The following is a 22,612-nucleotide window of genomic DNA, read 5'->3' as shown; positions in this document are numbered from 1 at the left end:
GTACCTCTAGAATACAAAGAGCTTTAGCATTTTTTCTATTTATAAATAAAATGGGCCATGAAAAGAGACCTGAACATGCAGTACCTTCCCTTTAGGGATTCTACTTTTTTAATTATCATTTTTCTTTATTTTGAAATCTAAAATTCTTGATTTCAATTACATGATTGCCTCTCAAGTGTGCCTAGTGCAGCAGCCATTGTGAGTTCATTTACTGATTATATTTTTAGAAGGCTATTTCCAAGATTTAGTTAAATAAGCACAAAAAGAAAGTTAACATGCAGGTAAAGTACTACTAATAATTTGGAAATTCAGCATAGATCTATTAACTCTTGACAGGTTTCTGCTTTTTGAACATGGACCTGGACAAAGCTATTACAGCACAGAGAAAAAAATCAGCAGTGAGTTAGTCTAGGCCTCACTTACCTTTCTTCCAATAACCTTCAGAATACCACAGGTAAAGTCAGGGAAGTGATACTCAAGTGTTTTTATATTCCTGGAGAAAATAAAATGCCTTCTGCATTACTTCTGTGGGAACCCAGAAGATTCCTTCCCATTCTGCAGATTCTTCCTTAAGATACACTTCCTTTGTCTAAACATTTAGATGGAGGGGAAAAAGAAAGAAATCCTTGCCTTGACACATTAATTCACAATTCTGCTCTCCTGTCTTTCCATCCTGCCCCCTAGCAATTAGATGAGAGCAGACTCGTATATTGTCTGAAGTGTCTAAATTATCTAAAGGAGATAATTTTGTTTGAATCACTGTTTTCAGAACTCAGACAAAGAGCAAACACAACCTTTTTAAAACTGTCACCCTATGGAAGTAGCAGATTTAAGAGGCCTGACTTTCAGCAGATAGGCTCTGCTGCTTGAAAATTAGGAAGTCCGACTTGAAAACTGAGGAGTAAAGAGAGCAGCCACTGGAAAAATCAGTGGGAGAGTGTTCAGATCTGTTGATGGCACTGAGAGTGCACAGGTATACAGCAGTGTTGCAGGGTATTTTCCATTCTAAATCACTTTGCCAAATTCACTGTTAGACTGCAGTCTTTCTGCTAGCTCTCCCCTTCAAGCAAAATATTTGTCCCACTTCAAGGTTTTAACCAAAATGATTCAGGCATTTCCAAGAGGAAGTTGAGGAATGTTACTCTTCTTTTTCTGTTGAAAAATTAATCGTTTCTACATTATAGAACAGGATCTTGTCCTTGGGCAGCAGACAGTCCTCTTTTAGAAGGATGAGGCCCGGGACATACCAGCTAATAGAGGCAGATGAAGTATCACAGGACCAACAGCCCTCCAAGGGATTTAAACCAAGCAAGCACCCACTTGAATGCCTAGGAATAATCACTTTGCAGTGAGATTCTAACTAGCATGTCAGGAGATCAGAATCTGGTTCTAGCTTTAGATATGCTTTTCATCCCATCTGTGTAACTTTTAGACAGCTTCATTGAGTTATTTAAACAGGCATGGTAGGAAAGAGTGAGAAAGGAACTAAGGGAAGAAGTCTGAATTAGATGCAGACAGTTTAATTTATCTCAATATAACTGTAAACTCTTATTTATTAAAAAAAAAAAATAAAATACAGCACATCATTCCTTGCTCCAAAGAAAACACTTTCCGAAGGAAGAGGCCAAACTGGGAACAAGAGACAGAATGTATATTAAAACCTCACGTTTTCTAACTAAAGAGTTGGCAGGACTTACATGCCCAGGGGAATCAACCCCTCATCAGACATGCAAGCATCCACCCATCATACATGCATAGTTTGCTGTTTTGGAGACATACCACAACATACATAATAGCAGAAGCAGCTCAACAGAAAAGTATTTCTAAGGGAACTGAGAAGAAAACTGGCAAGAAGAGACACTTTTTAAATGCCAAGTGGATATTACACTCAAAATAGCTTTTCCTCATTTCCACAGCAGTTGATGCAACACAAATAAAAGCCGCTCTGAAAGATGCAAACAAAAGCACACAGCATATCCATCACAAAATTGGAGGATCCAGTGCATCACTCCACTAAACAGGGCTCTCATGTTCAGAAGAGCACAATGTAACTGGAAAATTGCTGGACAACTCCCTACCTGTTGACCCAACCGAACTCTGCTTACTTTTCTGGACAAGTCAATTCACAGAGAATGCTTCCTAATGAGGAATGAGATAGAAAAGCTGGTCAGCCTCTGTGGAAAGGATACCAAATGCAGGTGAGTCACAATAAAGACAGTGACCCAATGAGAGCCCTTACAGCTTCAATACAGACAGATTTTTGCACTAACTCATAAAAGACACCCCAGCCCAACAGATGGGATTAGAGTTTGAGCTGCACCTCGTACCACGAATCCCTTTTCTGTACTGTGGCACTTCAGAAGCTGAACAAGCAGCGGATCACCCTATGCATGTGTATTGGGCAAAAGACCTTATAGAATCTACCTGAACAGGCTGATCGGGAGGGCACCTGTCAAGTGAGAGACTGAGAATAGCATAAAAATCTAGCAAAGAGACAGACAAGAGGCAGCCAGATATCCCAGGAAGACCCAGAGTGACTGTGAAGACTGCTCAGAAGTCACACAGGAAGTGAAGGATGTGTTATGCACAGGGGTTAGTGCTTAGTCTAGACCCATGTCTCTCCTTGAGATGGAGAGTGACTGCACCTAGTTGCTTATGACACTTAAACCCCCTGTACTTCTCCATTTCTTTCTGCTGTCAAGTGCCTCTGAAAAAGTAAACCACACATTCAGTTAATTCTTAAAGTCAGGGGTCACTGCAGCAGCCTGCTGCAGCAGCTCTGCAGTCTGGGGTCAACACAAGTCCTGGGGCCAGACACTAGACTGGATACAGAGTCTGAAGGAAATGACAGGTGAACAATATGTGGGTCTGGCAACCACCTTCTTCAGGTGGCCACCTTGCCAGGTCTGTGGCCCAAAATTCACAAGCCCCCAACATCCATCACGGGAAGACTTAAAAAACCCCATCTAGATAGTAAATGAAGAAACAATAGCTGGCTCAGATGTGCATTTATGTTTTATCAGATATGAATTATAAATCAAACACAGGAGGCTAGAGAAGGAATCATTAATTTTTCAGTTCTTGAACCATAGATACCATGTTCAGTTCTATCTCACTAGCCTTTTCTTGCATTAGCCATGCAAGAAAAATTATTTGGCAGAAGTAATTAGCCATTGTGGAATCACATTCAAATTGAAGTTTAAAAGTCTAAATGTTACCATTAAAATTTTAAAGGCAGACAATGAAGCTTTAGTACTTTTATCTCCATATTCATACATTCATGCAGATTGAAGTGTTAACGAATCAAATGGTCTTGCTGTATGACTCTCCCTTGCATGGTCCAAACTGACACGAGACGGAGAAGAAACTGTAGAATAAACCATATCTTCAGGAACCCTCTATGAAAGAATGATCTTCATTGAGTCCTGGGCTGACAGGGCATTAGCCTAGAGTTGCCATATATGTGCAAAACCTCCTCATCACCAATACTCCAGTTGTACAGTGACATCCTGCCTCAGTTTCCCTCTTTGAGGAACAGGGATGATAGCACTGATGACCTAATTCACAAGTTATGCTGCTGGAGTCCAGAAGGGACAGGGACTTTAGCACAGGGAGTAGCACAGTTCTGCCCCAGATAACTACCAGTGTAAGAAACAGCCACAGGTAGAAATTTTGCACTTAATTCAGAAGGGTTAAGCAAATTGCCAGAGAGTACAGAAAGGTTTATGCAGGATTAAGACCTGAGCCCAGGCACTAGGCAACCCTGATAATAGTCTATTCACAAAATCATATTTAAATACATATACACACCCAAGCATTTTCCCAGCTTTGCATCTTTTACAGCCTTGCCCTCTGACAGAGTAATGGTGTCTCCTGGGCATCTCCCAAAGGGGAATCACACCTATGTAAGTCAGAAAGGGTCCCATGAAGGCTTATGACCAAAGTTTCCTACCACTAACGGCCAAATGTGACACAAAAGATCACTATGCTATTTTCTGTCTTCTTCAGCTCAAGCATTACAGAAGGAAAGCAGATGTTTCGCAGCCTGTTGAAAACATTGTTTATCATCATCAGCCGGGACAAATTCAATGTCACGTGTAAGATCTTGTATCTTATTATCATTGCCATCTTTCTGTCAAATGCCATTTTCTGAAAATACACAATGACACAACCAGAACCATCCCATTTCAAGGGACCAACCCTTTCACTATTCTAAACAAAACTGTCTGCCTGTCTCCTTCACTATCCCCCAGGTTCTTAAGAACACTTTTCATGGAGATAGACTTTTATTTCAAAATTTAACTTTCAAAATGTATATATTATATGAGATGAGGGTATGTTCTCAGCACAGCTCTGCTGAGACAAGCTGAGATGGCGCTTGCAATTTACGTTCTGATACAGTTCTGTATCTGGACATGGACTAGAAGTTCTGTTCCACAATTTAAAGAAAAACAAAACAACAAATAAAAATATATAACAAACCCCACATTGATTTAATGGCCACACACAGCAAGTCCTGTCACTGTAATCTTGCGTTGTCTTTGCACTTTGAAATCTGTGGCAAATATTAATCCCCTTTGCTGATGCAGATGCTATAACTTCCATATGCGAATTTGAAGTTACCTCATCAGATTCAGTGGTTCCGTATCTCCTGCTTTTTGACTCATCCTGTGTGTGAAGGAGCAGTCATTTTGTATACCTCTTCCTGCAGAATGATCAAAACTTGGTGATATGAAAAAACATTCCAGTGCCTGTTGATGCTTTTATTGGTTTTGCCATGAAGACTTGTTAGCAATTAACACGAACTGCAGTATGTGCAAAGCCAGCCTACTTGTGCACCCATCAAATTAAAAATGACAGAGGCTGTCAGTTTGTACAAAGTTATTTTAAAATGCACATAGTATGAAGTCTCTTTTTAGTCCTGCATTACTACACAAGCTTGTACTTGGTTCTTTGCAGAGTAACTAGCATGCAGTATAAATAGAGTTAAAAAATATCATGAGAAGTAACAACCCTGTGAATTAGGATACTAAATTATAACTGTATTATATAACTGATATATAACTTCATTGTAACAGGGTTAGCACGCCCTGTCTGTTCACTGTTATGGCTCTACCTGTAGCAGTTTTTGCTAGCTTTTGCATACTTCTCCAGCAGTTTTAAGCATTTAACTTGGTTCAAGGCCAGTTGCAGAAGTTACAACTGAAGGCAGGCAAGAAACAGAACTGATCTGGAGGTATGGACCAGAATAACATTTCTCATCAAATAAATTTCTTACAGTGGTGAGTTCAACTTGTCACCTACATAGCAGATAAGAAAAGAGACAAGATCTTAATGCACATACACAGGGAAGTCTTGCTAATTTTAACCAAGGCAACATCAGGACTACATGCCACATAATACCCAAAGAAAGTGAGTCCCGACAGGCCAAATCCCAGCTCCATCAGAGTGACTTCTTTGAGCTAGAGATGTAAAGTCTGTATAACCCCCAACAATTAACCTAGACTGCAACTCGAACCACAAACCTCACTCAATCTACATTCAAGGAGTGACTCAGAAATTTGCTTCCATGTGGCCAGGTGATAAGGCAAGACTTTCAAACAGAAAGTGTAGATGTGAGACTTAAGAACCACACAAGGGAAAAATGAGATGATAATTTAAACAGGAACCTAGAGTTACTGGTCAAAGTCACAGGTCTGGCCTCATGAAGACCATACAGCCATCCCCAAGCCCTCATTCCACTATTGTGCTTGGAATGTTAAGAGGAGAAGCCACATTAACAGCACAGTTCCAGGGGGAAGTCTTTGGGCAGAGGTTCCAGAGCCTGCTAGTGGATACAACTCCCAGGGAGGGAGAGCACGCCCACCTACTCAACTAATGGCTCCTGCTGCTTGGAGCCAAGAAAGTGCATAATCAAAAGCTGGGGTTTGGTAAAACACATGAGGTGGTTCAGCAAGCTGCTGACAGCAGACAAGGGTTAACCACAGTGTTATTAGATCATAACACATCTGGAGAGTCTTACTGCTAGGGCAAACATTAATCTTCAGAGAAAGCTAAACATGCAAAATGAGAGAGATCTCACTCATGAGAAAAAAACTGAGAGGGAGGTTATACACAATGAAAATAATCCCAAATAATTTTTGAAACTGAACTGGCTGGAAATGGGGAAGTGTTTTTCCATGAGAAAATACCTGCACCTCCTAGCCAACTGGGATCAGAGTAGGCAGGAAAGTTTTAAGCTGAACTTTTCCATTTTGAAGCATTATTGTGATTGACTCAAGTTTAAATTAAAATGATGCTTGTTTATAAAAAATGTCCAAGCTTCCCTTATTCCCAGCACCATACTTAAATTGTGTTGATATAGATATTACATTGGATTATTTCCCTGAAGACATGCAAGAGAGCTAATGTAAATGCCAATTTAGTTTTAGGAATCCTGAGAGAGTAAGGTTTTGCATTGCCTTTATTTACAAAAGCCCTTATATATTTAAGCAGTTTCAAGTTTGCTTTGTTAGGCTCCAACTTAAAAAGTAATTTGTTCATTTAAAACTGTTCTGTGATTAGTTTAGTCTGAGTGCATACAGGGCTTTTCTGGAGAACAGTCATTTCAAAGTGGCACATACAAACCTTATTTCCGTGTATTACTGAGTAGTGTGCCCCTATGAACACCTCCCTTCATCAAAAAATAATGACATCATTTTATATGTGGTTTGACAAGAATCCATATTTCACGTATTCCCATCTTCATACTGCCTGCCCTGCTCCATAGAGCTTGTAGTCCCCCAGCACAAAGGGCAGCATTTCCAAATTACGTGACTTCACACAGCATTAAAGTGCCTTAACAAAATGGTGCACGTGTGTGCTGGCAGCAGCTGCTTTGGTGTTTAGATCTAAAATTCAAGAGGTCTCTTTCCTGCACCTGGCTCCACTGTCCTTTGTTACTGGTTGATCTCAACACACAGCACTAGAGTACAGATATTTCATAAGGATTTCACATTCGAAGTCCACAAATTCTGTGTTTACACCTTCACAAACAGAAAACCATGGTAACCACTGCAATACCCAAGTATGGGTTACTGGACAGTTTATTCCATAACATCCATCAAGAGAAAAACAAGCACCCACTAATGTCTGTGTAATAGGTTTAGAGCTCAGAATATGAGGTGCTTTGGACAGCTTTGGAGCAAGTCTAGCTAAATTGCATTAGTAATTGTGGAAGAACAATCACTGAGTAATTAAATCCTCTTTCTGGATACAGATTATGGGTTGCAGATTTACATAGTATACACTGTGCTGTGGTGTACTCATTTGAATTAATTATGACAATCACCAAGCAGGGATCCCCAAAACCACCTCTCCTATGGTAAAATAAGATTTAGGCTGGCTACATTTTTCCAATCTCCACTATTCCTGGCAGAAGGCGGCAGCAGAATTTCCATTTAAGCCTGCAGCATTACTATTTCAGCCCCTGTGCCTCTTCCTTTCAATTTCATTAGCAGCACCCACTGACAAATGACCAACTAATAGTAGCTCTCTAACAGTGCAGCCAAATTGAACATTACTTTTGAATTAGTGAGAAAGAAGTCTTGTATCTACTGGCTCAAATCAAAGAGCAGTAAATCAGTATTCTATTTTTGTACTGGTTACACAAAGGTACTACCAATTCAGCTTTTAAGATACTTTTCCCCACTCCAGTATGCCTCTATTTCATGCTCTAGATTGGCTTATACCACCTTATACTGTATTTCAGACATCTGCTAATGCAAGATAAACAGAACTTATGGTTTCCCTTCGTAGGCTTTGAAAGGTTTCCTTGTACACTTAGTAACAGAAAACCTGTTCTAGGTTACCTTCCACAGGTCCCACCGATCCCCACGCCACAGTGTCCTACATCTGATTTCAGATAAGAAGCACCCACTAACAGAATAAGTTAATTACACACTTAAGGTTTTTGTGTAAACAACAACTGTCCCAGGTAATGAACCTCAAAAATCAGACCTCTTAAGGACACATGTATCTGTCTCTCAATTTAAGTTTTACTTGTGTTTAGAACAGCAGCATCCCTTAGCTTGCATTACCAATAAGCCAACTGAATTCCCATGTTGTTGGAGCAATTCTGTAGAGATTGCTTCTATTTATAAAAGGACACATGTGTGGCATTCTTGAGCAAACATGGACAGTATTCAAATCAGCATTTTGAAAAGGACTTTAAAGAAAAATAGAAAAATGGCTTATATATTCATGTAAAAAGGCTGAGAGGCCCACCCTGATCTAATTGAGACACTCATTCCTGTTTCCATACCTCCTTTATCTCTGCTCATTAGGAAAAATAGGAAGGAGGTTGTTATTGGCATAAATCACACAGTGAACCGCAGCTGTGCATGGCCCATGGACAGGAATAACTTTGATTGCATTAGCTCTTCTGCCTTTAAAACAAGATCTACAGTGAGCATTGACATGCCATTCTGATGGTTGCATGTGCACAGCTGAGGATGTCTACCTATGGACTCCCACCAAGAAACATGGTTCTCCTTCTCCCTCTCCCAGACTACAGGAAGAAAAAAATATTCCTGTTAATAATAAATATCAGTGGGGGTTTTCTAAAGGAATGAATTTCAATAGCTTTCAAAAGTGTCCTGTATTGCCAGCTTTGCTAGCCTCTTGGAAGCAGAGATGATAGAATCAACCAGATAAAAGCAGGAGAACTGAGCTCTCTTTCGGCATATTAAAAGAAACCAACACAACTTTTCACACTTCAGCTTAATGGATTTTCCTGCTGAGATTGCCTTTTTATCTTGCATGACAAGTTTGTCTAGATTCTTTTTACAGAAGTTCTATACCAAGATGAAACTGCCACAGCTTAAAAGGACATTTCTTTGTCACAACAAGAATAAATATTTTTCAGAAGCTGACAGACATGACAACTGAGATGACTCAGGTCAGTCTGGCAAGCTTTACCTTTCCTGGATCACAAGAAGAGTGGACAGGAAGAACCAGCTGTTAAAGATGCATTTAAGATGGAAAATGTTAAGATACCTCAGAAGGCTGAAATGCACTACTTGAAATCACTGTTTATTTGTGAAGTCAGTTTTGAAATTCACTGATTAAACCAACACACCCTTTTTTTGCACACTCTTCTTCTTTTATATAGTGTCATTTACTGTCAGTGAATGTCTGCTTTCTGAAGCTGCTCCCTACCAGCTCCAGCAATGTCTTGATTTGGCATGTGAGAAAAAAAGAACTAAAAAAATTTAAAAAATCTATCAGAAATCCACGAATACATCAAGTACTGAAGTATGGTTTAGAAAGTTCAAGAAGGGGAATTTGTTCTTTTTTACAATTAGCATGACCGACATCAAATGAATTTCTAGAACAGCTACAGACAGACAAGGATGACAAGCTTTGTTTTGCAAAGATTCCAGAACTCCTAGGGTAGCTGGTGTGACTGATCAGGAGGTACAAGGAGGAAGCAGAGAAGCAGTGGCAATGTATCCATGCGCTTTCACACACACCACAGCAAACCTTGAAATTCTGGCACCACCCATCACAAGCAACTGCCACCAGAGCTACACCACATCCACCAGCAGTCTTCAGCAAGTTACTAGGCAGAGGCCAAACCATAAGATAGAATTCATGCTGTTTAATCTTCATATGTTGGATAACCCAAGCTATGATTTTTTCTTTAGTATCTTTAATTTCTCTTTTTTGTGCATATCAGTATCCAGTTCTATTTCCTCTAAGCTGGTATGAAATGCACCTGTGTTACAGATGAAGCTCCATAACATCTGCAATATAAATTTTAAATCACTTTCTATCATTTGTTCTAACTGAAATCAGAACACTGAACTGGCAGAAGTTCTGAACATCTGGAACTGGAGTTCAGTGAAGTCCTTAAAATACTTTAGGTAAGAAAAACATCTTTGGAGACAAAATTCACTAAAGCAAAGATGATGTTCTATTAGCTTGACCTCTGCTAGTGACTAAACAAACCCAAGTCAAACCCGCAGATGATGCTTTCCCATTTTTAATCTATGAACATATACAAGTCATGGGAAGACGAGATCTAACAAACAGTCCAAGAATCTAAGGTACACATATAATTATATTTCCATTAACTACCATCTAGAATGGCTACTACAGTTTTGAACTTTAAAATGCTATTACATATTTATTTTAGGGCTATTCTAGTGCAGGATCAGATAATGGGGGATGGGCATTCTTATGCTTTAAGAAGTACATTTGTCATAATAGAAATGTATCTGAATTCATATACTGGTAACCTGGATGTTTCAGCCACTGCTGGAATGCTTAGTCTTTTTAGTTCATGAAATACAGTAACATGATACACAAATGTGGGGGGAATACCACATTTTTAAACATTTATGAATAAACCCAAGGCTTTCAATCTTGCTAAGGTAAATCCACCAGCTCTGCTACTGAGTACAGCCATGCTTCCTCCTTCTACCAGCTGAATAGCAGGGTACAAGCTCTTTCTCTTATTTTCTTTCCACCACTCCTGTGACTTCAGCTTCAGTTGCTCTTCTACACCAATTTATGACTCCTCAGTTGTCTCCTGAATGTTATTGGTATTAAATTCCCCTGTGCCACAGACTGCATTAGAGTGCCAATGCATATGTCTGTGGAGTATGCTTATGATTACCTCCCATTTACGACTTCTAAGAACAAAGCTGAAGTCTCATTTTCAGTAGTGCCTGAGTGAGTTTTCATCTTATTTGTGTTTTCCCTTAACCCAGAAAATTACCCATTTCATTATCCTGTTGAAGAAATAATATATAGCAGCATTACTACCATTATATCAAAGAAGTAGTGGCACCTGGACCTTTGATGTGAATTATGTGTTTCTGCTGTGCTTCAAAGATGCTCAAGTGCCTGCATGCTACTGAAAGCACAGTCTGAAAAAGGGTATTTTATCAGAAATTTCTAGTCTACAACATTCAGTGAGAGAATCAAGACCTTTTTTTTTTTCCTCCTTACTAAAATAAGCCACAGTTTTTCCTTAAAACCTTATGCTTTTAGCTTGCTGTGTAATCTACAGATACAGGCACTGCAGCTGCTAAACTTGGAGGCTCTCAGCAATAAAAACTACAGTAAGTAGCACAATTTAAACAAGTGAACTACTAGCTCAAGAAAAACCATGGAATCATTTAGGTTGGAAAAGGCCTTTAACATTGTTAAGTCCAACAGCTCATTGGGTGACATGCTTTACAGCATTATGCTTACTGACAGTTAAGCTGCATTCTCTATTATTACTGAAGTTAGACAACCTAAAATAAGGCAGGAAGTTCTCAAAAGTCAGGTTCTTTGAATGATCATATCATAGCAGCTGCCAGTCCAAGACGTAAGAGTCCAGACTTCAGTAAAATAGGTTAAATTGCTATCTCTACCAAAAAGCCTTATGAGAAACATGAAGAAAAATGGTTTGGGTAGAAAAAAGTTCATGTCTGCTACAACTGAATCATTCTGGATTCTTGCAATGTAAAGAAAAATTGGTTCTGCCTTCATGATGCCATTTGATTTCATGTAAGTAAATTAATCTAATCTTTATATATTGATACATTCCTTCATAATGCTTGCAGTTAATGCTTGTTTACCTCTCCTACTGTGACAAATTAGACACCTACTCACATGCTTGTATTTATTATTAAAGGAACACACATGGAGAGCTAAAAGCCTGTGATAATACAACTGCGATATTTAGCTGCCTTTCCAGGCAATAATCTTGATAGCTAAATAGTTCAGTTCCCCCTCATAAATGCAGAGGGAATATAACACTGATACAGGGAATCCTAAATAGCTAGATGAGGAAAAAGAAAAAAGGAGAATCTATAATGGAATTTAACCAAATTATAGTGTATCACTGATCCACACTACCATGAAATAACAGTGGGTACCATGTACTTCAAACTCTCTTTATATGCTGCCATTTAGCAAAGCTGTTTGGACAAAAGCTAAAAATAAAGGCTATACTGCTAAAAACTAACCCTGGCCTTCAAGTTCAAAGATATTTTCATCTAGCCCAAGACACTTAACAACATGTGGCCTGAGCCCACAAACACGCCTAGGGAGAAAGCCCAGTCAGAATCTCTGGTTTTCATACCTGTTACTCAGAAATATTTGCAGCACCCTACAAGGATTGTTTTTTATATTCAGTAAATGGTTTGTAAAAAGTTATTATTCAAATTTTCCACACACATTAACCTTCATTATTCAGTTCCACTGCACTGAAGTTGCTTGTGTCCCTGATAATCCCACTGAGCTGATCTGCACCCAAAATTTGATATCCAAGACCCATCTATCACCAGTTTCACATATTGATGCACAGGTTGGTTCATTAACAGACAAAGCAGCCTTAGAGCTTAATGACAAATAAGGAATTAATAAAAACACATGTAAATTTTCTGCTCATAAAGTTCTTGCGCCATGAAAGTAAGCATGGATTGATTTAATAACACTGCTTAGAGCAATTTTAGGCCAGTGCCTCAATCGCTGCATGTCAGAGATCTACCCAACATCAAAAGAGTTGTGCAAATCAACACCCCTGAAAATTCAGGTCTATCTCCTCAGCCTTTAATAACACATCCCAACAAAAAGATCTTCAGAGACAAACAACTGCCTGTGGAAAAAGATAAAAATGGGAGATGCTTGAGAAAGGGGAAACTACCCACTGTCACGTAAAAAGACACTGATCCCATGCATAGTACTTGCTTTGATTCCAAGACAAAGACAGATTTTGTTAGAACTGCTCAGGGTAAGAGACAACAGCGATTCCATACACATTTATCTGAGTATTTTTGAATGGACAGGACTCCAGATACTGCCTGACAACAGTTGCTCAATTATGTGTTACTTTTATTACACACAAGACTTGGCAGCAGCAGAGAACGTATGTCTGGGACAGTCCTCAGAAAAAATTACTAACACTTCAAGATGCACAGGCCAAGTTACAATATGGAGAGAGCCTAAAAATACTTCATCTTGCATGTAATTATTCACAGATAACAGAGGGAGCAGAGTTAAGTTGGAGATCTGGTAATAGACTAAAGCAAATTGCTTCTTCCGTACAGTAACAAATCCTAAAGCAAACATGTCAGTTGATGTCCTGCTGCCAAAAGGATGTTTCAACAACAACTGTTACCCAGAAAGTCTTGTATCACTAGTAATTGTAGCTCCACATTGGAAGAATCATGTGAAAGCAAACACACAACTTCCAAAACAACCTGAGCACGCATCCATTTCTCAAGGTGCAGGAAAAATAAATGCTGGCATTAAGATCCCACCTTCATATTATATTTGAAAAACATCCACATCACCCGCGTCAACCAAGTTCATCCCAAAAGCCAACTTCAGCCTTGTGTTTGTCCGCGAGCGCCAAACTATAATTAGATGCCCAAATGATGAATGAGGGGCTTATATTTATACCAGTTCTTGGGGCTTGTACCAGTTCTTGAAACGGTTCAATATCCTGAAAGGATTTACCAGCACTTTATATCAAATGCATTAAAAACAGGCAATGAGAAATCAAGTCACATTAAGTCAAGAGCATAACTCAAGCGTCAAAATCTGTTCTGATTTAAAGAAACTGTTAGACAAAACAACATTTGCATTTTATTCTGGAATCCTACATTGAGATTATTGTGCCAGTAATGAGCATTTTGACACATGAAGAATCACGTCACAGCCAAACCAAGAAGCATAAGGACACGGACACAGACATACTCCCACTGTTTGATAGCCTTCTGCTTCTAACAGCTTCAGTAGGCTCAGTTCAAAATTACCAATGGCAAACCAAGGGAAACGGTTTCAAAATAAATGAAACAATAAATCTTAATATCCAACAGTGCTGTTTTCTCCTCTCCAAAAAGCGGCTTAGTCAAAGCTCATTTCAGAGCAGTTCTGTAGCATCTCTCTCGAAATACCAACGCCTCTGCAGGGAAGCTGCCGCTGCCCCAGCACAGGGAGGGGAGGCGATCTACATAGCTCAAGTTTATATAAAGGAGGAGAAACAGAAAGCTGAAGCACTACACCGCTCACATACTAATAGAACTACAGGAGATCCGCAAGCCGCCCGCCAGAGCTCAATTCTGCATTTAAGGGAGAAAGGAATGAGGGAAGAGGAAACAGGGAGGAAGGGGGGGAAAAAGTTTCCCCCTCCCTCCTTCAAGCAAATCTGAATTTGTCCATTAGATCCTCAGGCTTTTAGGGACAGTTACATAAAACCACGTAGAATCCGTGATGTCTAGAACAGGATTCCCTCTACTTCGAAAGGCTCTGCCGGATAAACCCCGAAACACAGCGGAGACCGAGGGAAAGGCCAGCTCGCCCTCCTGAAGCAGAGGCTGGTTCACGCCAGTCGGCATCAGGGCGGCCGCGGCTGCAGATGCATTTCCCTCCCAGACACCAAGAGCTGCCTGCAGACCGGGGGGAGCGGGGGGCTGCCGCTACCGGCTGCCTGTGATGGGCACCGCCAGCAGCTGCAGGAGTCCGGCAGCATTTGTGTTCCATGAAATGGAGGATCCGACTGTCAGCTACGCTTTATGGCACGGAGAGATCATCAGCCTCCGCAAAGAGAAGGAAGGAAGGGACAGCAGGCGGCAGGGATGCAGACAGGGAGCGGGACCGGCAGCGGCGGGGCCTGGAGGAGCTGTCAATCCCCGCCGCCTCCCCCCGCCCGGGCTCCCCTCCGCCGGAGCGGTACTTACGTGAAAACAAAAAATAAAGTAGTCGAACCCACTAATAAGGCGGCTGCTGTAGAGACAGGGATGTATTTAGTAGGTTTAAACCTCTTTCCAGTGCTGCTGGGCATCCTGTAGCTTACACATCACTCTGTAAATCCGACCCGAGAGGACGGAGCCGGCAGGATGCGGGTCCCTCCGGCGCGGGCAGAGCGGGACCCGGGCGCGGGGCGGGGCGGCGGGAGCAGCTGACCTCCGGCACAGGAAATCCCACCCCCCGCCGCACGGATCCCGGCCCCTTAAGGTAGCGCTGCGGGAGGGGCCGGCCGCGGAGGCAGCGCCGGGACCGCGCCTCCCGCAGCCGCTGCGCACGGGGTGGGGACCGGGCTCCCCCCGCTTACACGGAGAGCAAGGAGAAGGCTGTTCAGAGCTCTCCGGACTGCTCCTGGGACCTTAAACCCATCTGAACAGCGCTCCGCAGCTCGGCTGCCAAACGCCTCGGCCCTGCGCTGCTGCACTGCCGCAGCCCCCGGTCGCGGCCGGGCTCCCCGGGTCCCTTACCGCGGGTCGGGGCCTGCAGCTGATTCACAGCTGTTCAGTTGGACACGAATGCAGCTCAGGGAATAAACCCGACATTCCGTTCAGCTAAACCCGGATTTATAGTAGTAGAACTGCTGCACCGTGCCAAATGTAACCGATTGTAGGATGCACACCTCAGTGCAAACAGAACTGAAATGACAGTGTGTTCTTTTAAAATCCATCCCTTAGCATCAAGAGGTGATTTAAGGTAACATCAGAACGCTCACCGAACCGGCTTTCTCGAGAGCACGGTGAGGACGGCTGCTCGGCTCACATCGCGACACCACCCCGCAGCAACTCCCGGTCAGCAGCAGACCCTCAGGCAGAAGGAAGGGTTCAAGGGCATCTGGAAGTTCAGAAACGAACAGCAGGAGCTGCACCTTGCCCCCTCCCCTCCTGCTCTCTTCCCCAGCCGATCCCATTTGCAGCTAACACAGCTAAACTAACCACTGTACAATGCAACAAAAGCCACATTTGCAGCTTGTAGGGTGTTCTCAGAAGTAAGCTTGCCCTAGAAGGTACATACTCCAGTTCTGTTAAGATCTAATTTTCCATTTTAAGAGACTAGATGAGCTCCACAGTCATAAAGGTATTAAGGACAAACCAAGTAAAACGCAATAATAAAGCAGTTTGCAAAAAAGGCAAGCCCTGGAACAACCAAACAACAAACCCCTCTGGAACAACCAGACCCCTCTGAGAACAAATGCCAAGTTTTATCCAAAAGGGATGAAAGCCAGAAGGCAACTTAAAACCTAACAGGGTTAGGTTTTTGAGGAAAGGGAGGGACAACACCTACTTGTTATTTCTGAATGCCTGGAGGACACTGAATGGTTCCTATGCTTCACTCTCCTTGTCACACCAGCTTATTGAAATAAATGATTCTTACAATCCTTGTAACTCATCAAAAGGTCAACAGCGTCACACAGAACCCAATTCCGCATACTAATGTGGAAGCTGCTGATGCATCTACGCTGGCGTATCCAGCTGGTTCAAAAGCACATCTCTCCATCACCGTCACCACAGGTTGATGCACACTAACGAGTGGTCTCAAGTAGGTGAAACTAGATTTCTTTTCAACAAAACTAAGCTGGAAGGAGCACACCTAATGTACTCAAGTCAGTTAGTTTGGCACCACTTGCATGACATCAGCAGAGGCTTCATGACATCCATCAGTTAAAGGCCTTTTCCCTCTCCCCACTCAAGCAATATTCTTAGTGAAAAATTCCAGCTGCAAACAGAACCCTCATTTTTCCACTGATATTTTAAACTGGAAAATATTGCTATAAGAAGCATTACAGACCGTTTATGAAGCTTGGTTAGCATCCTGTAATGGACAGCAAGAGTCTTACTCAAATGTATTTCTTAAGGCTTGAAAAGTAGTAAAGAAGTTGTCCCCAAGTGACAGATCTGCATTTTTAGCATGGACATGCAAGCATCCCTTCTAGGTGAGCAAGAGAAGCAGGAGTTTCTAGCAGGAGTTAGGGAGTAATAAGTTCATTTTAAAACAGATATTTGGAAGTTGGTGTTTTACTTCAAATGTCGTTCTTTTAAGGACAAAGCTTTTCTGGGACAGTAGCATTCCTTTATGTGAAGAGGAATTATTCTTAAGGAGACTATTCCTACTCTGCTCTCTGCACTTCATTTACTTTCAGTTATATTTTCCTGTGAGGATTCCCACTGCTCTAGAAAGCCTGCTTCTCAAACGCAACTTTGCAAGTGGGGTGTATTCAGTACTCCTGCTCCTACCACCCTTCAGAATGGTTTTCCCTTTATCACAGACACACTAATGCTTCTCCCCAGTCCCACTGTAACAACCCAAACTTAGATGATCAATTTTCTAAGCCACTCCTGCTCCAAAAGGAGGTACTCAGTAGCAAGAAACTGCTTTTTTAAAATCTCCTAGCCATGCAGTGCTTCTATAGAGGAACACTAAAGACAACAGTGTGAGTACATGGTATCAGGGCACAAAGAACTGTAGCTTTCATAGCAATGAATAAGGCACTTCATCAAACATCAACTGATCTTAAAGATCACTGTGGAAACTGGCCTGGGCTGCACAGTCATCCTGTGGATCAAGACTTCTGCTGCGCTACAGTGCAGTCATGTAGAACCAGCATTTCCAAAAGAGGGCTCAGTCATTCCCTGTTGCAAGGCTACAGTGTTAGGCTGAATTGTGTATTCAGATTCTTTTTTCCTGCTGCACACTGTATATTACCTACCAGAAAGCTATGAAGTTCTGTAATTTGGTGTCCAACAATTCCCACAGTTCACCTCAATTCCTTCCCACTAATGTTCCAATTCTTGAGAATTGATCTATTTTCACAACAGCATAAAGCACTGCCAAGCAACATTCAATCTCACTGCTACAAGGCAAGTATATTTAAAGTCTTGAAAGTCTTGACTTGACCACTGAAATAGTAAGGATGTCTGAGGAGGACTGGACTAAAGCAGAAGAGGCATGTCTCAGAGTTGCTCTCTTCAGGAGCAACACCTTTATTTCAAGGACTGTAGTTTCTGGATTCAGGACACCTTGTTAGTGTGAAGATCTTGGCAGTACCAAAGTAAAGAGCAATGGCAGCATGAATGAGGAAAAGACTTAATAACTACCCAAAGAACAAACACAGCTGCAAAGAACAATCTAAAAATAATCTGGAAGTATGGCCAGTAATCACAGGTCTGTTTGCAAGATTTTACTCAGAGGTTTTACCCCACGAGGAAGGGCCATCCACGGCAGCTGTGCCAGAGCTACATGCCAGGGTACCATCTTCAAAGCTGGTAAGAGGAAAGTCACAACAGAGCAAGCATCAAGAAATCTTGATTGCCATCAAACTGTCATACCAAATAATGACACTAATGTTAGCTGGAATCTTTTCTTGGTCACTGGGCAATTCAGCACCTAACTCATATTAGCTGTTATTAGTGACCAGAATAAATAATTCTTTTCTTACTGGATTTGCTTACTACAGTAAATGCCATTTGTCAGCTCATGCAGTACTGGTGACCTGTGAACTGTTCAGGGTCATGGGCAGACCCTGAAGGACCAGCAATGAGGTATTCAGTAAAAGGGTTTCTTCCCTCTCAAACTTGCTGTGCTCCATACAGAGCACATCTAGATTATCCCATGCAGCATGGTGCTGGCAAGGAATCCAAACAAGGTTAGACAGTTCTGGGTACAAGCCAGGCCCACTGGAACTTTAATATGATGATTTTCATTTAGTTGTCCAATTTTAATTCTTACTAGAGATATCAAAAAATTATTGCCTAATAATGAATTTTCAGTAGCCTAAACAGTAATCCCACAGAATGCTCCAGAATCTTCCAATACATACTTTCCATGGGATTGCATTTACTTAGACCAGAACTCATGTATTTCCCAACTGCACTGATAAGGCATGTCAAGTCACATTTATTATGAGACTTCAATTACTTTATTTACAGACTGATTCCTTAACCGTCCCCACAAGGAACTACTTACATATGAATAATGTAGGCCTCTGAACAGTTCTGCAGATGCATCAATCATCCTGTTTAAAATCATTAAGAAAGCGTAATTCTCCACTGGAATGGAGTATCACTTGAAATGATACTGCTGAAACTCAGAGCAAACAGCAATTCATGTATCAGCAAACAAATTAAGGTATTAAACCTGATAAGTACTATTTGTATGAAACAATGTAACTTTGATTATATCTAGTAGAATAGTATTAAAAAATATCCTCCAAAGGACGCAAAATTTTCAGTCATTTTAATGCTCAATCCATCCTTGTTGACATTTACATAGCTGTAATTGCTTTTACAGAAAAACAGCATTAGAAAACTATACCCTTTTAGCTACTTGAAATGAGGACAGCCAGCCCAACAGGAATAGGCAAGAACTTATCACACCATTAGTTTCTCTATTAACTCATAAGTAAATTGCACATCTTTGTGAAACAGTCAATATCTACAATACAGTGGATCAGCTGGTGTAAATTTGTGAAGACTGATTAAAAATAGCAGCATCAAAAAGCTGGATTTCTCCAGCTTGAAAGTTGAAAATATCTTTAAGACTATGAAGCTCATTAAACACATGCAGCATCGAACACTTTCCACAAAATAAAGTTTGCTGTTCCATTTTTGCAATTTCACTAGGAGATTATAGCAAACTAGTTATATAAACAAGTCTTTCAAATACGAACTGGAGTTAAGTCAGTGGCTTATGTCTAATGTCACAGAAGTGGCCAAAGATACCACATACTTAAATCTGCATATCAGAAAAATACACCAGTCGTCATAAATCTGATGCACAGCTAGAGATACTAATAACTATCCAACTCTTAAAGATAAGCAGGATTTTTTGCTCCTGTGCTTGTCAGTTTTCACAAATTTAAGAGTTATTTCCTTATTATGTAATTGCACAAGCTGCTTACTTGAGAGACCACCTTGTTTCACATGAACTAGTCTGAAAAATCACTTACATGTACAATCCACTCTACAGCTGATTACTTCAAATTTATCTTCATCAAGAAAATTAATCCTGATCTGTTGCAGTTAGTTTTCATTATCTCCTGACTCTGAAAATGATACATTGTCAAAATTTAGTTAAGGATAGCGAAAGACTGGTAATTCCTCTTATTTCCATTTTAAAGAGTAATTCTAGCTAAATCTAATTAGGACAACCATTAAAGTTCTAATAAACCATTAAAAAAATTCCTTTAGACACACCTCACTTTATTAAACACGTACAAGTTTACACAGAGACAAGACCTCAGTAATATAAGAGCCCTTTGAAATCAGTTTGGCCAAGGGTAAGAGACTAGGCTTGCCACAGACACCTTAGAAAACACAGCTTACTAGAAACAGATATTGGGAACAGAAGGGCATAAATGAAGATGGCCTCAGAGACTTGATTAGAGAGGTTTGGGTTTGTTTTCAGTAACTGCACCACTGTTTTAAGTACTCAGCACTGAAGACTGTACAGGAGATCAGAAAACAGTGAGGCAGTTTATAATGTTATCATCTCCCCCACAATCTCCATTTCTACACAAACAGTTGCAATTAAACAGGTAACAAGTGGAGTTTTCTGAACTCTGAATCAGGTAGTCTTGCCTTTAAACTTTTTCGTTAAGTTAGGTGACAGAATGCATTGAGATGAAGCAGCACAATGCATAGCCTGTAATGGTAAATCAGAGTTCAGTACAACTCGGGATTAGCCAGAAAGCAGATGCAGCATTCACCTTCTGAACCAGAAAGGTTCTCAAACTGGGAAATCCACACTCCTGACTGGTACAGCTGGTTTGGGCAGTGAGCGCTCTTTCAGCATAGATGCTCCAGCATCCTCAGGCTGCAAATGCTTTCTGAACCAAATACCTCCCCAGACATCTACATAAAATACCAATTGAGAAAAGAGGTGGTACACCTGAAAACCTCACTCTCCTCCTCCTCTTCTGCACAGCCCTATCAGTTCTTTTCATGATGAAGATACACATACATATCAATCCCTCACTTTTCAGTTAAAATTGGAAGAACTATTCAGACTTCTATATTTGCTCTTTACATACAGGTATTTCTTGAGCATGTTGTATCAAGAATACTGATTCACAACATTCTTACATCTGCATAGTGTTGAAAATTTTAATTTTCTGAGGTTTTGGTATCAGAGAATGTGTGTTTGACACAAACTACCCTAATACACAGGAAATAATAATCATTTACAGTGTTAAAATGCAGCAAATTGGGATGTTTGCAATTTGTGAATATGACATTCAGTATTACTAATACAAACTTATTCCTTGAGGAAACCCCAACCTATTAGTGTAGTCTTCAAAATAATTAACACAGAACTTAGAGAACTATTCTGAGTTATTTTTTATAATAAAACTTAAAAGTCTATTTTTTAAGACCTTAAATATCTCTGAAAAAGACACTATTTTGACGTTCATGAAATTTACCTAGTTCTAAGTTAAATTTGTTATTCAGGTGTTCTCAAGACATTCATTCATCCAGTTTTATACACAGGAAACTTAGTACCAACAAACGCTGGGTTACTGAGCCTGGCTTAGTAAGCATCTTTCTTTCCCTGAAGCAAGAAGAATTTGTACAAGTTAAACTTTAGCACTTGACAACGCTTTACTAATCCTACTGTATTTTCTGGTTTTACTGAAAATGGATTAAAACCTCTTAAAAGCACTTTCTGTAATATTCAGCCATATTCTTAGCAACAATGTTATTGAAGTGAGAAGCACTCAAAGTGACTTTATTTTCTAGTCAGCTGCATTAACAAAATTATATTCCCCATTATTTTAGTCAGCAATTAAACATGCCAGAAGTTATCATGCCTTGCTGGGAGTAAAAGGAAAAGTAGCCACTATTCAACTGCAGGTGATAAAACAGCCTAGAAATCAATTTGTCTCTAGGGTTCTAGAGACAAATCTCAACACACTCCTATAAAGTGAAGAAATTAAAGATTCAGTTAATTTCTGTACTGTGTCTGAAGAAAGAATTTGATATGTTTCTGCATGATCTATTTTTACTATGGCACAATACCTTAAATTTAGACCTTGATATCACACTGCAGTTATTATCCGAATTTGTCACCCACAGATTCAGGAACTTCTGCATGACAAGCCAAATCTGTGGTCAAAGGGCTATTACAATTTTTGGGCTAAGTTATTACTTTAAGACTCTTTACTGCCCAATAAGATAGGTCAGGTTCTGCCATCTCAATGACCCTGTTAATGGTCAAGATGGTGGGAAAGCAAGATCCCGCGGATCTAGGCAGGGAGGACAAGATGACACTACATCAGCTAGAACTCTTACTTAGCATACAGAAAGCTACAAAAACATTTCAAGGACATCTCTATGTCAAATATAAGAAAAATTATCATTAGAATGACTTAAAACCACAAAACCTTATTTTACCGAGATCAATTTTAAAAATACTTACTGCTTTTTAACTTGTAGAAGAGCACACCTATGCCTTCTAACGTGACCAGAACACTGACTAACCATCCTTTAGTTTAGAAGACTTTAGTTTAGAAGACATTCTTCAGCCAAATGCTATTCAGAGAATTATTTTACTTTGTGGTCCCTTATCTCTTGGCTCTGAGACTGCAGACTTGCATTAAGGATGGTTGTAATCCATGAACTGTAAACAGGGATCAGTTAACCTAAACAGGAATGGAAATGCCTTGAAATCATTTAAGCATCCATGAGTAAATAAAGAGGGGCAGAAGAGAGGGAAATAACATTAAGTAGGCGTCATCAATATCTAAGATTGAGACAAATTAAGTCATTCAAGTGTTCCTCCCCTTTTCTGTATGATGTTTGACAGCAAAATTAAACTCACCCATTTTGCTGCC

General features: G+C 40.4%; 1 protein-coding gene across 3 annotated transcripts in view; it reads right to left on the bottom strand.

Moving 5' to 3' along the window:
- ZDHHC8 (zinc finger DHHC-type palmitoyltransferase 8) overlaps positions 1-22,534 on the bottom strand; it is a 124,594-nt gene extending 102,060 nt beyond the window's left edge. Inside the window, exons 1-2 of one of the 3 annotated variants that reach the window (XM_061465628.1) lie at positions 22,198-22,534; positions 19,730-19,825 (exon numbers count right to left, since the gene is read on the bottom strand). In XM_061465628.1, the coding sequence (XP_061321612.1) occupies positions 19,730-19,731 (2 nt within the window). In that variant the 5' untranslated portion in view covers positions 19,732-19,825; positions 22,198-22,534. Of the gene's footprint in view, positions 1-14,720; positions 14,964-19,729; positions 19,935-22,197 lie in introns of those variants that run through there. The other 2 variants (XM_061465629.1, XM_061465627.1) reach the window with 2 other exon arrangements.
- Between the last annotated feature and the right edge of the window lie 78 nt (positions 22,535-22,612).

The sequence above is a fragment of the Pezoporus flaviventris genome, unplaced genomic scaffold (assembly GCF_033815535.1).
Source record: "Pezoporus flaviventris isolate CSIRO_AGI_PZ_B2104156 unplaced genomic scaffold, CSIRO_AGI_Pfla_v1 ptg000041l, whole genome shotgun sequence".
Taxonomy (NCBI): domain Eukaryota; kingdom Metazoa; phylum Chordata; class Aves; order Psittaciformes; family Psittacidae; genus Pezoporus; species Pezoporus flaviventris.
Note: the sequence above shows the minus strand (reverse complement) of the source record. Positions and strands in the feature narration are given on the sequence as shown.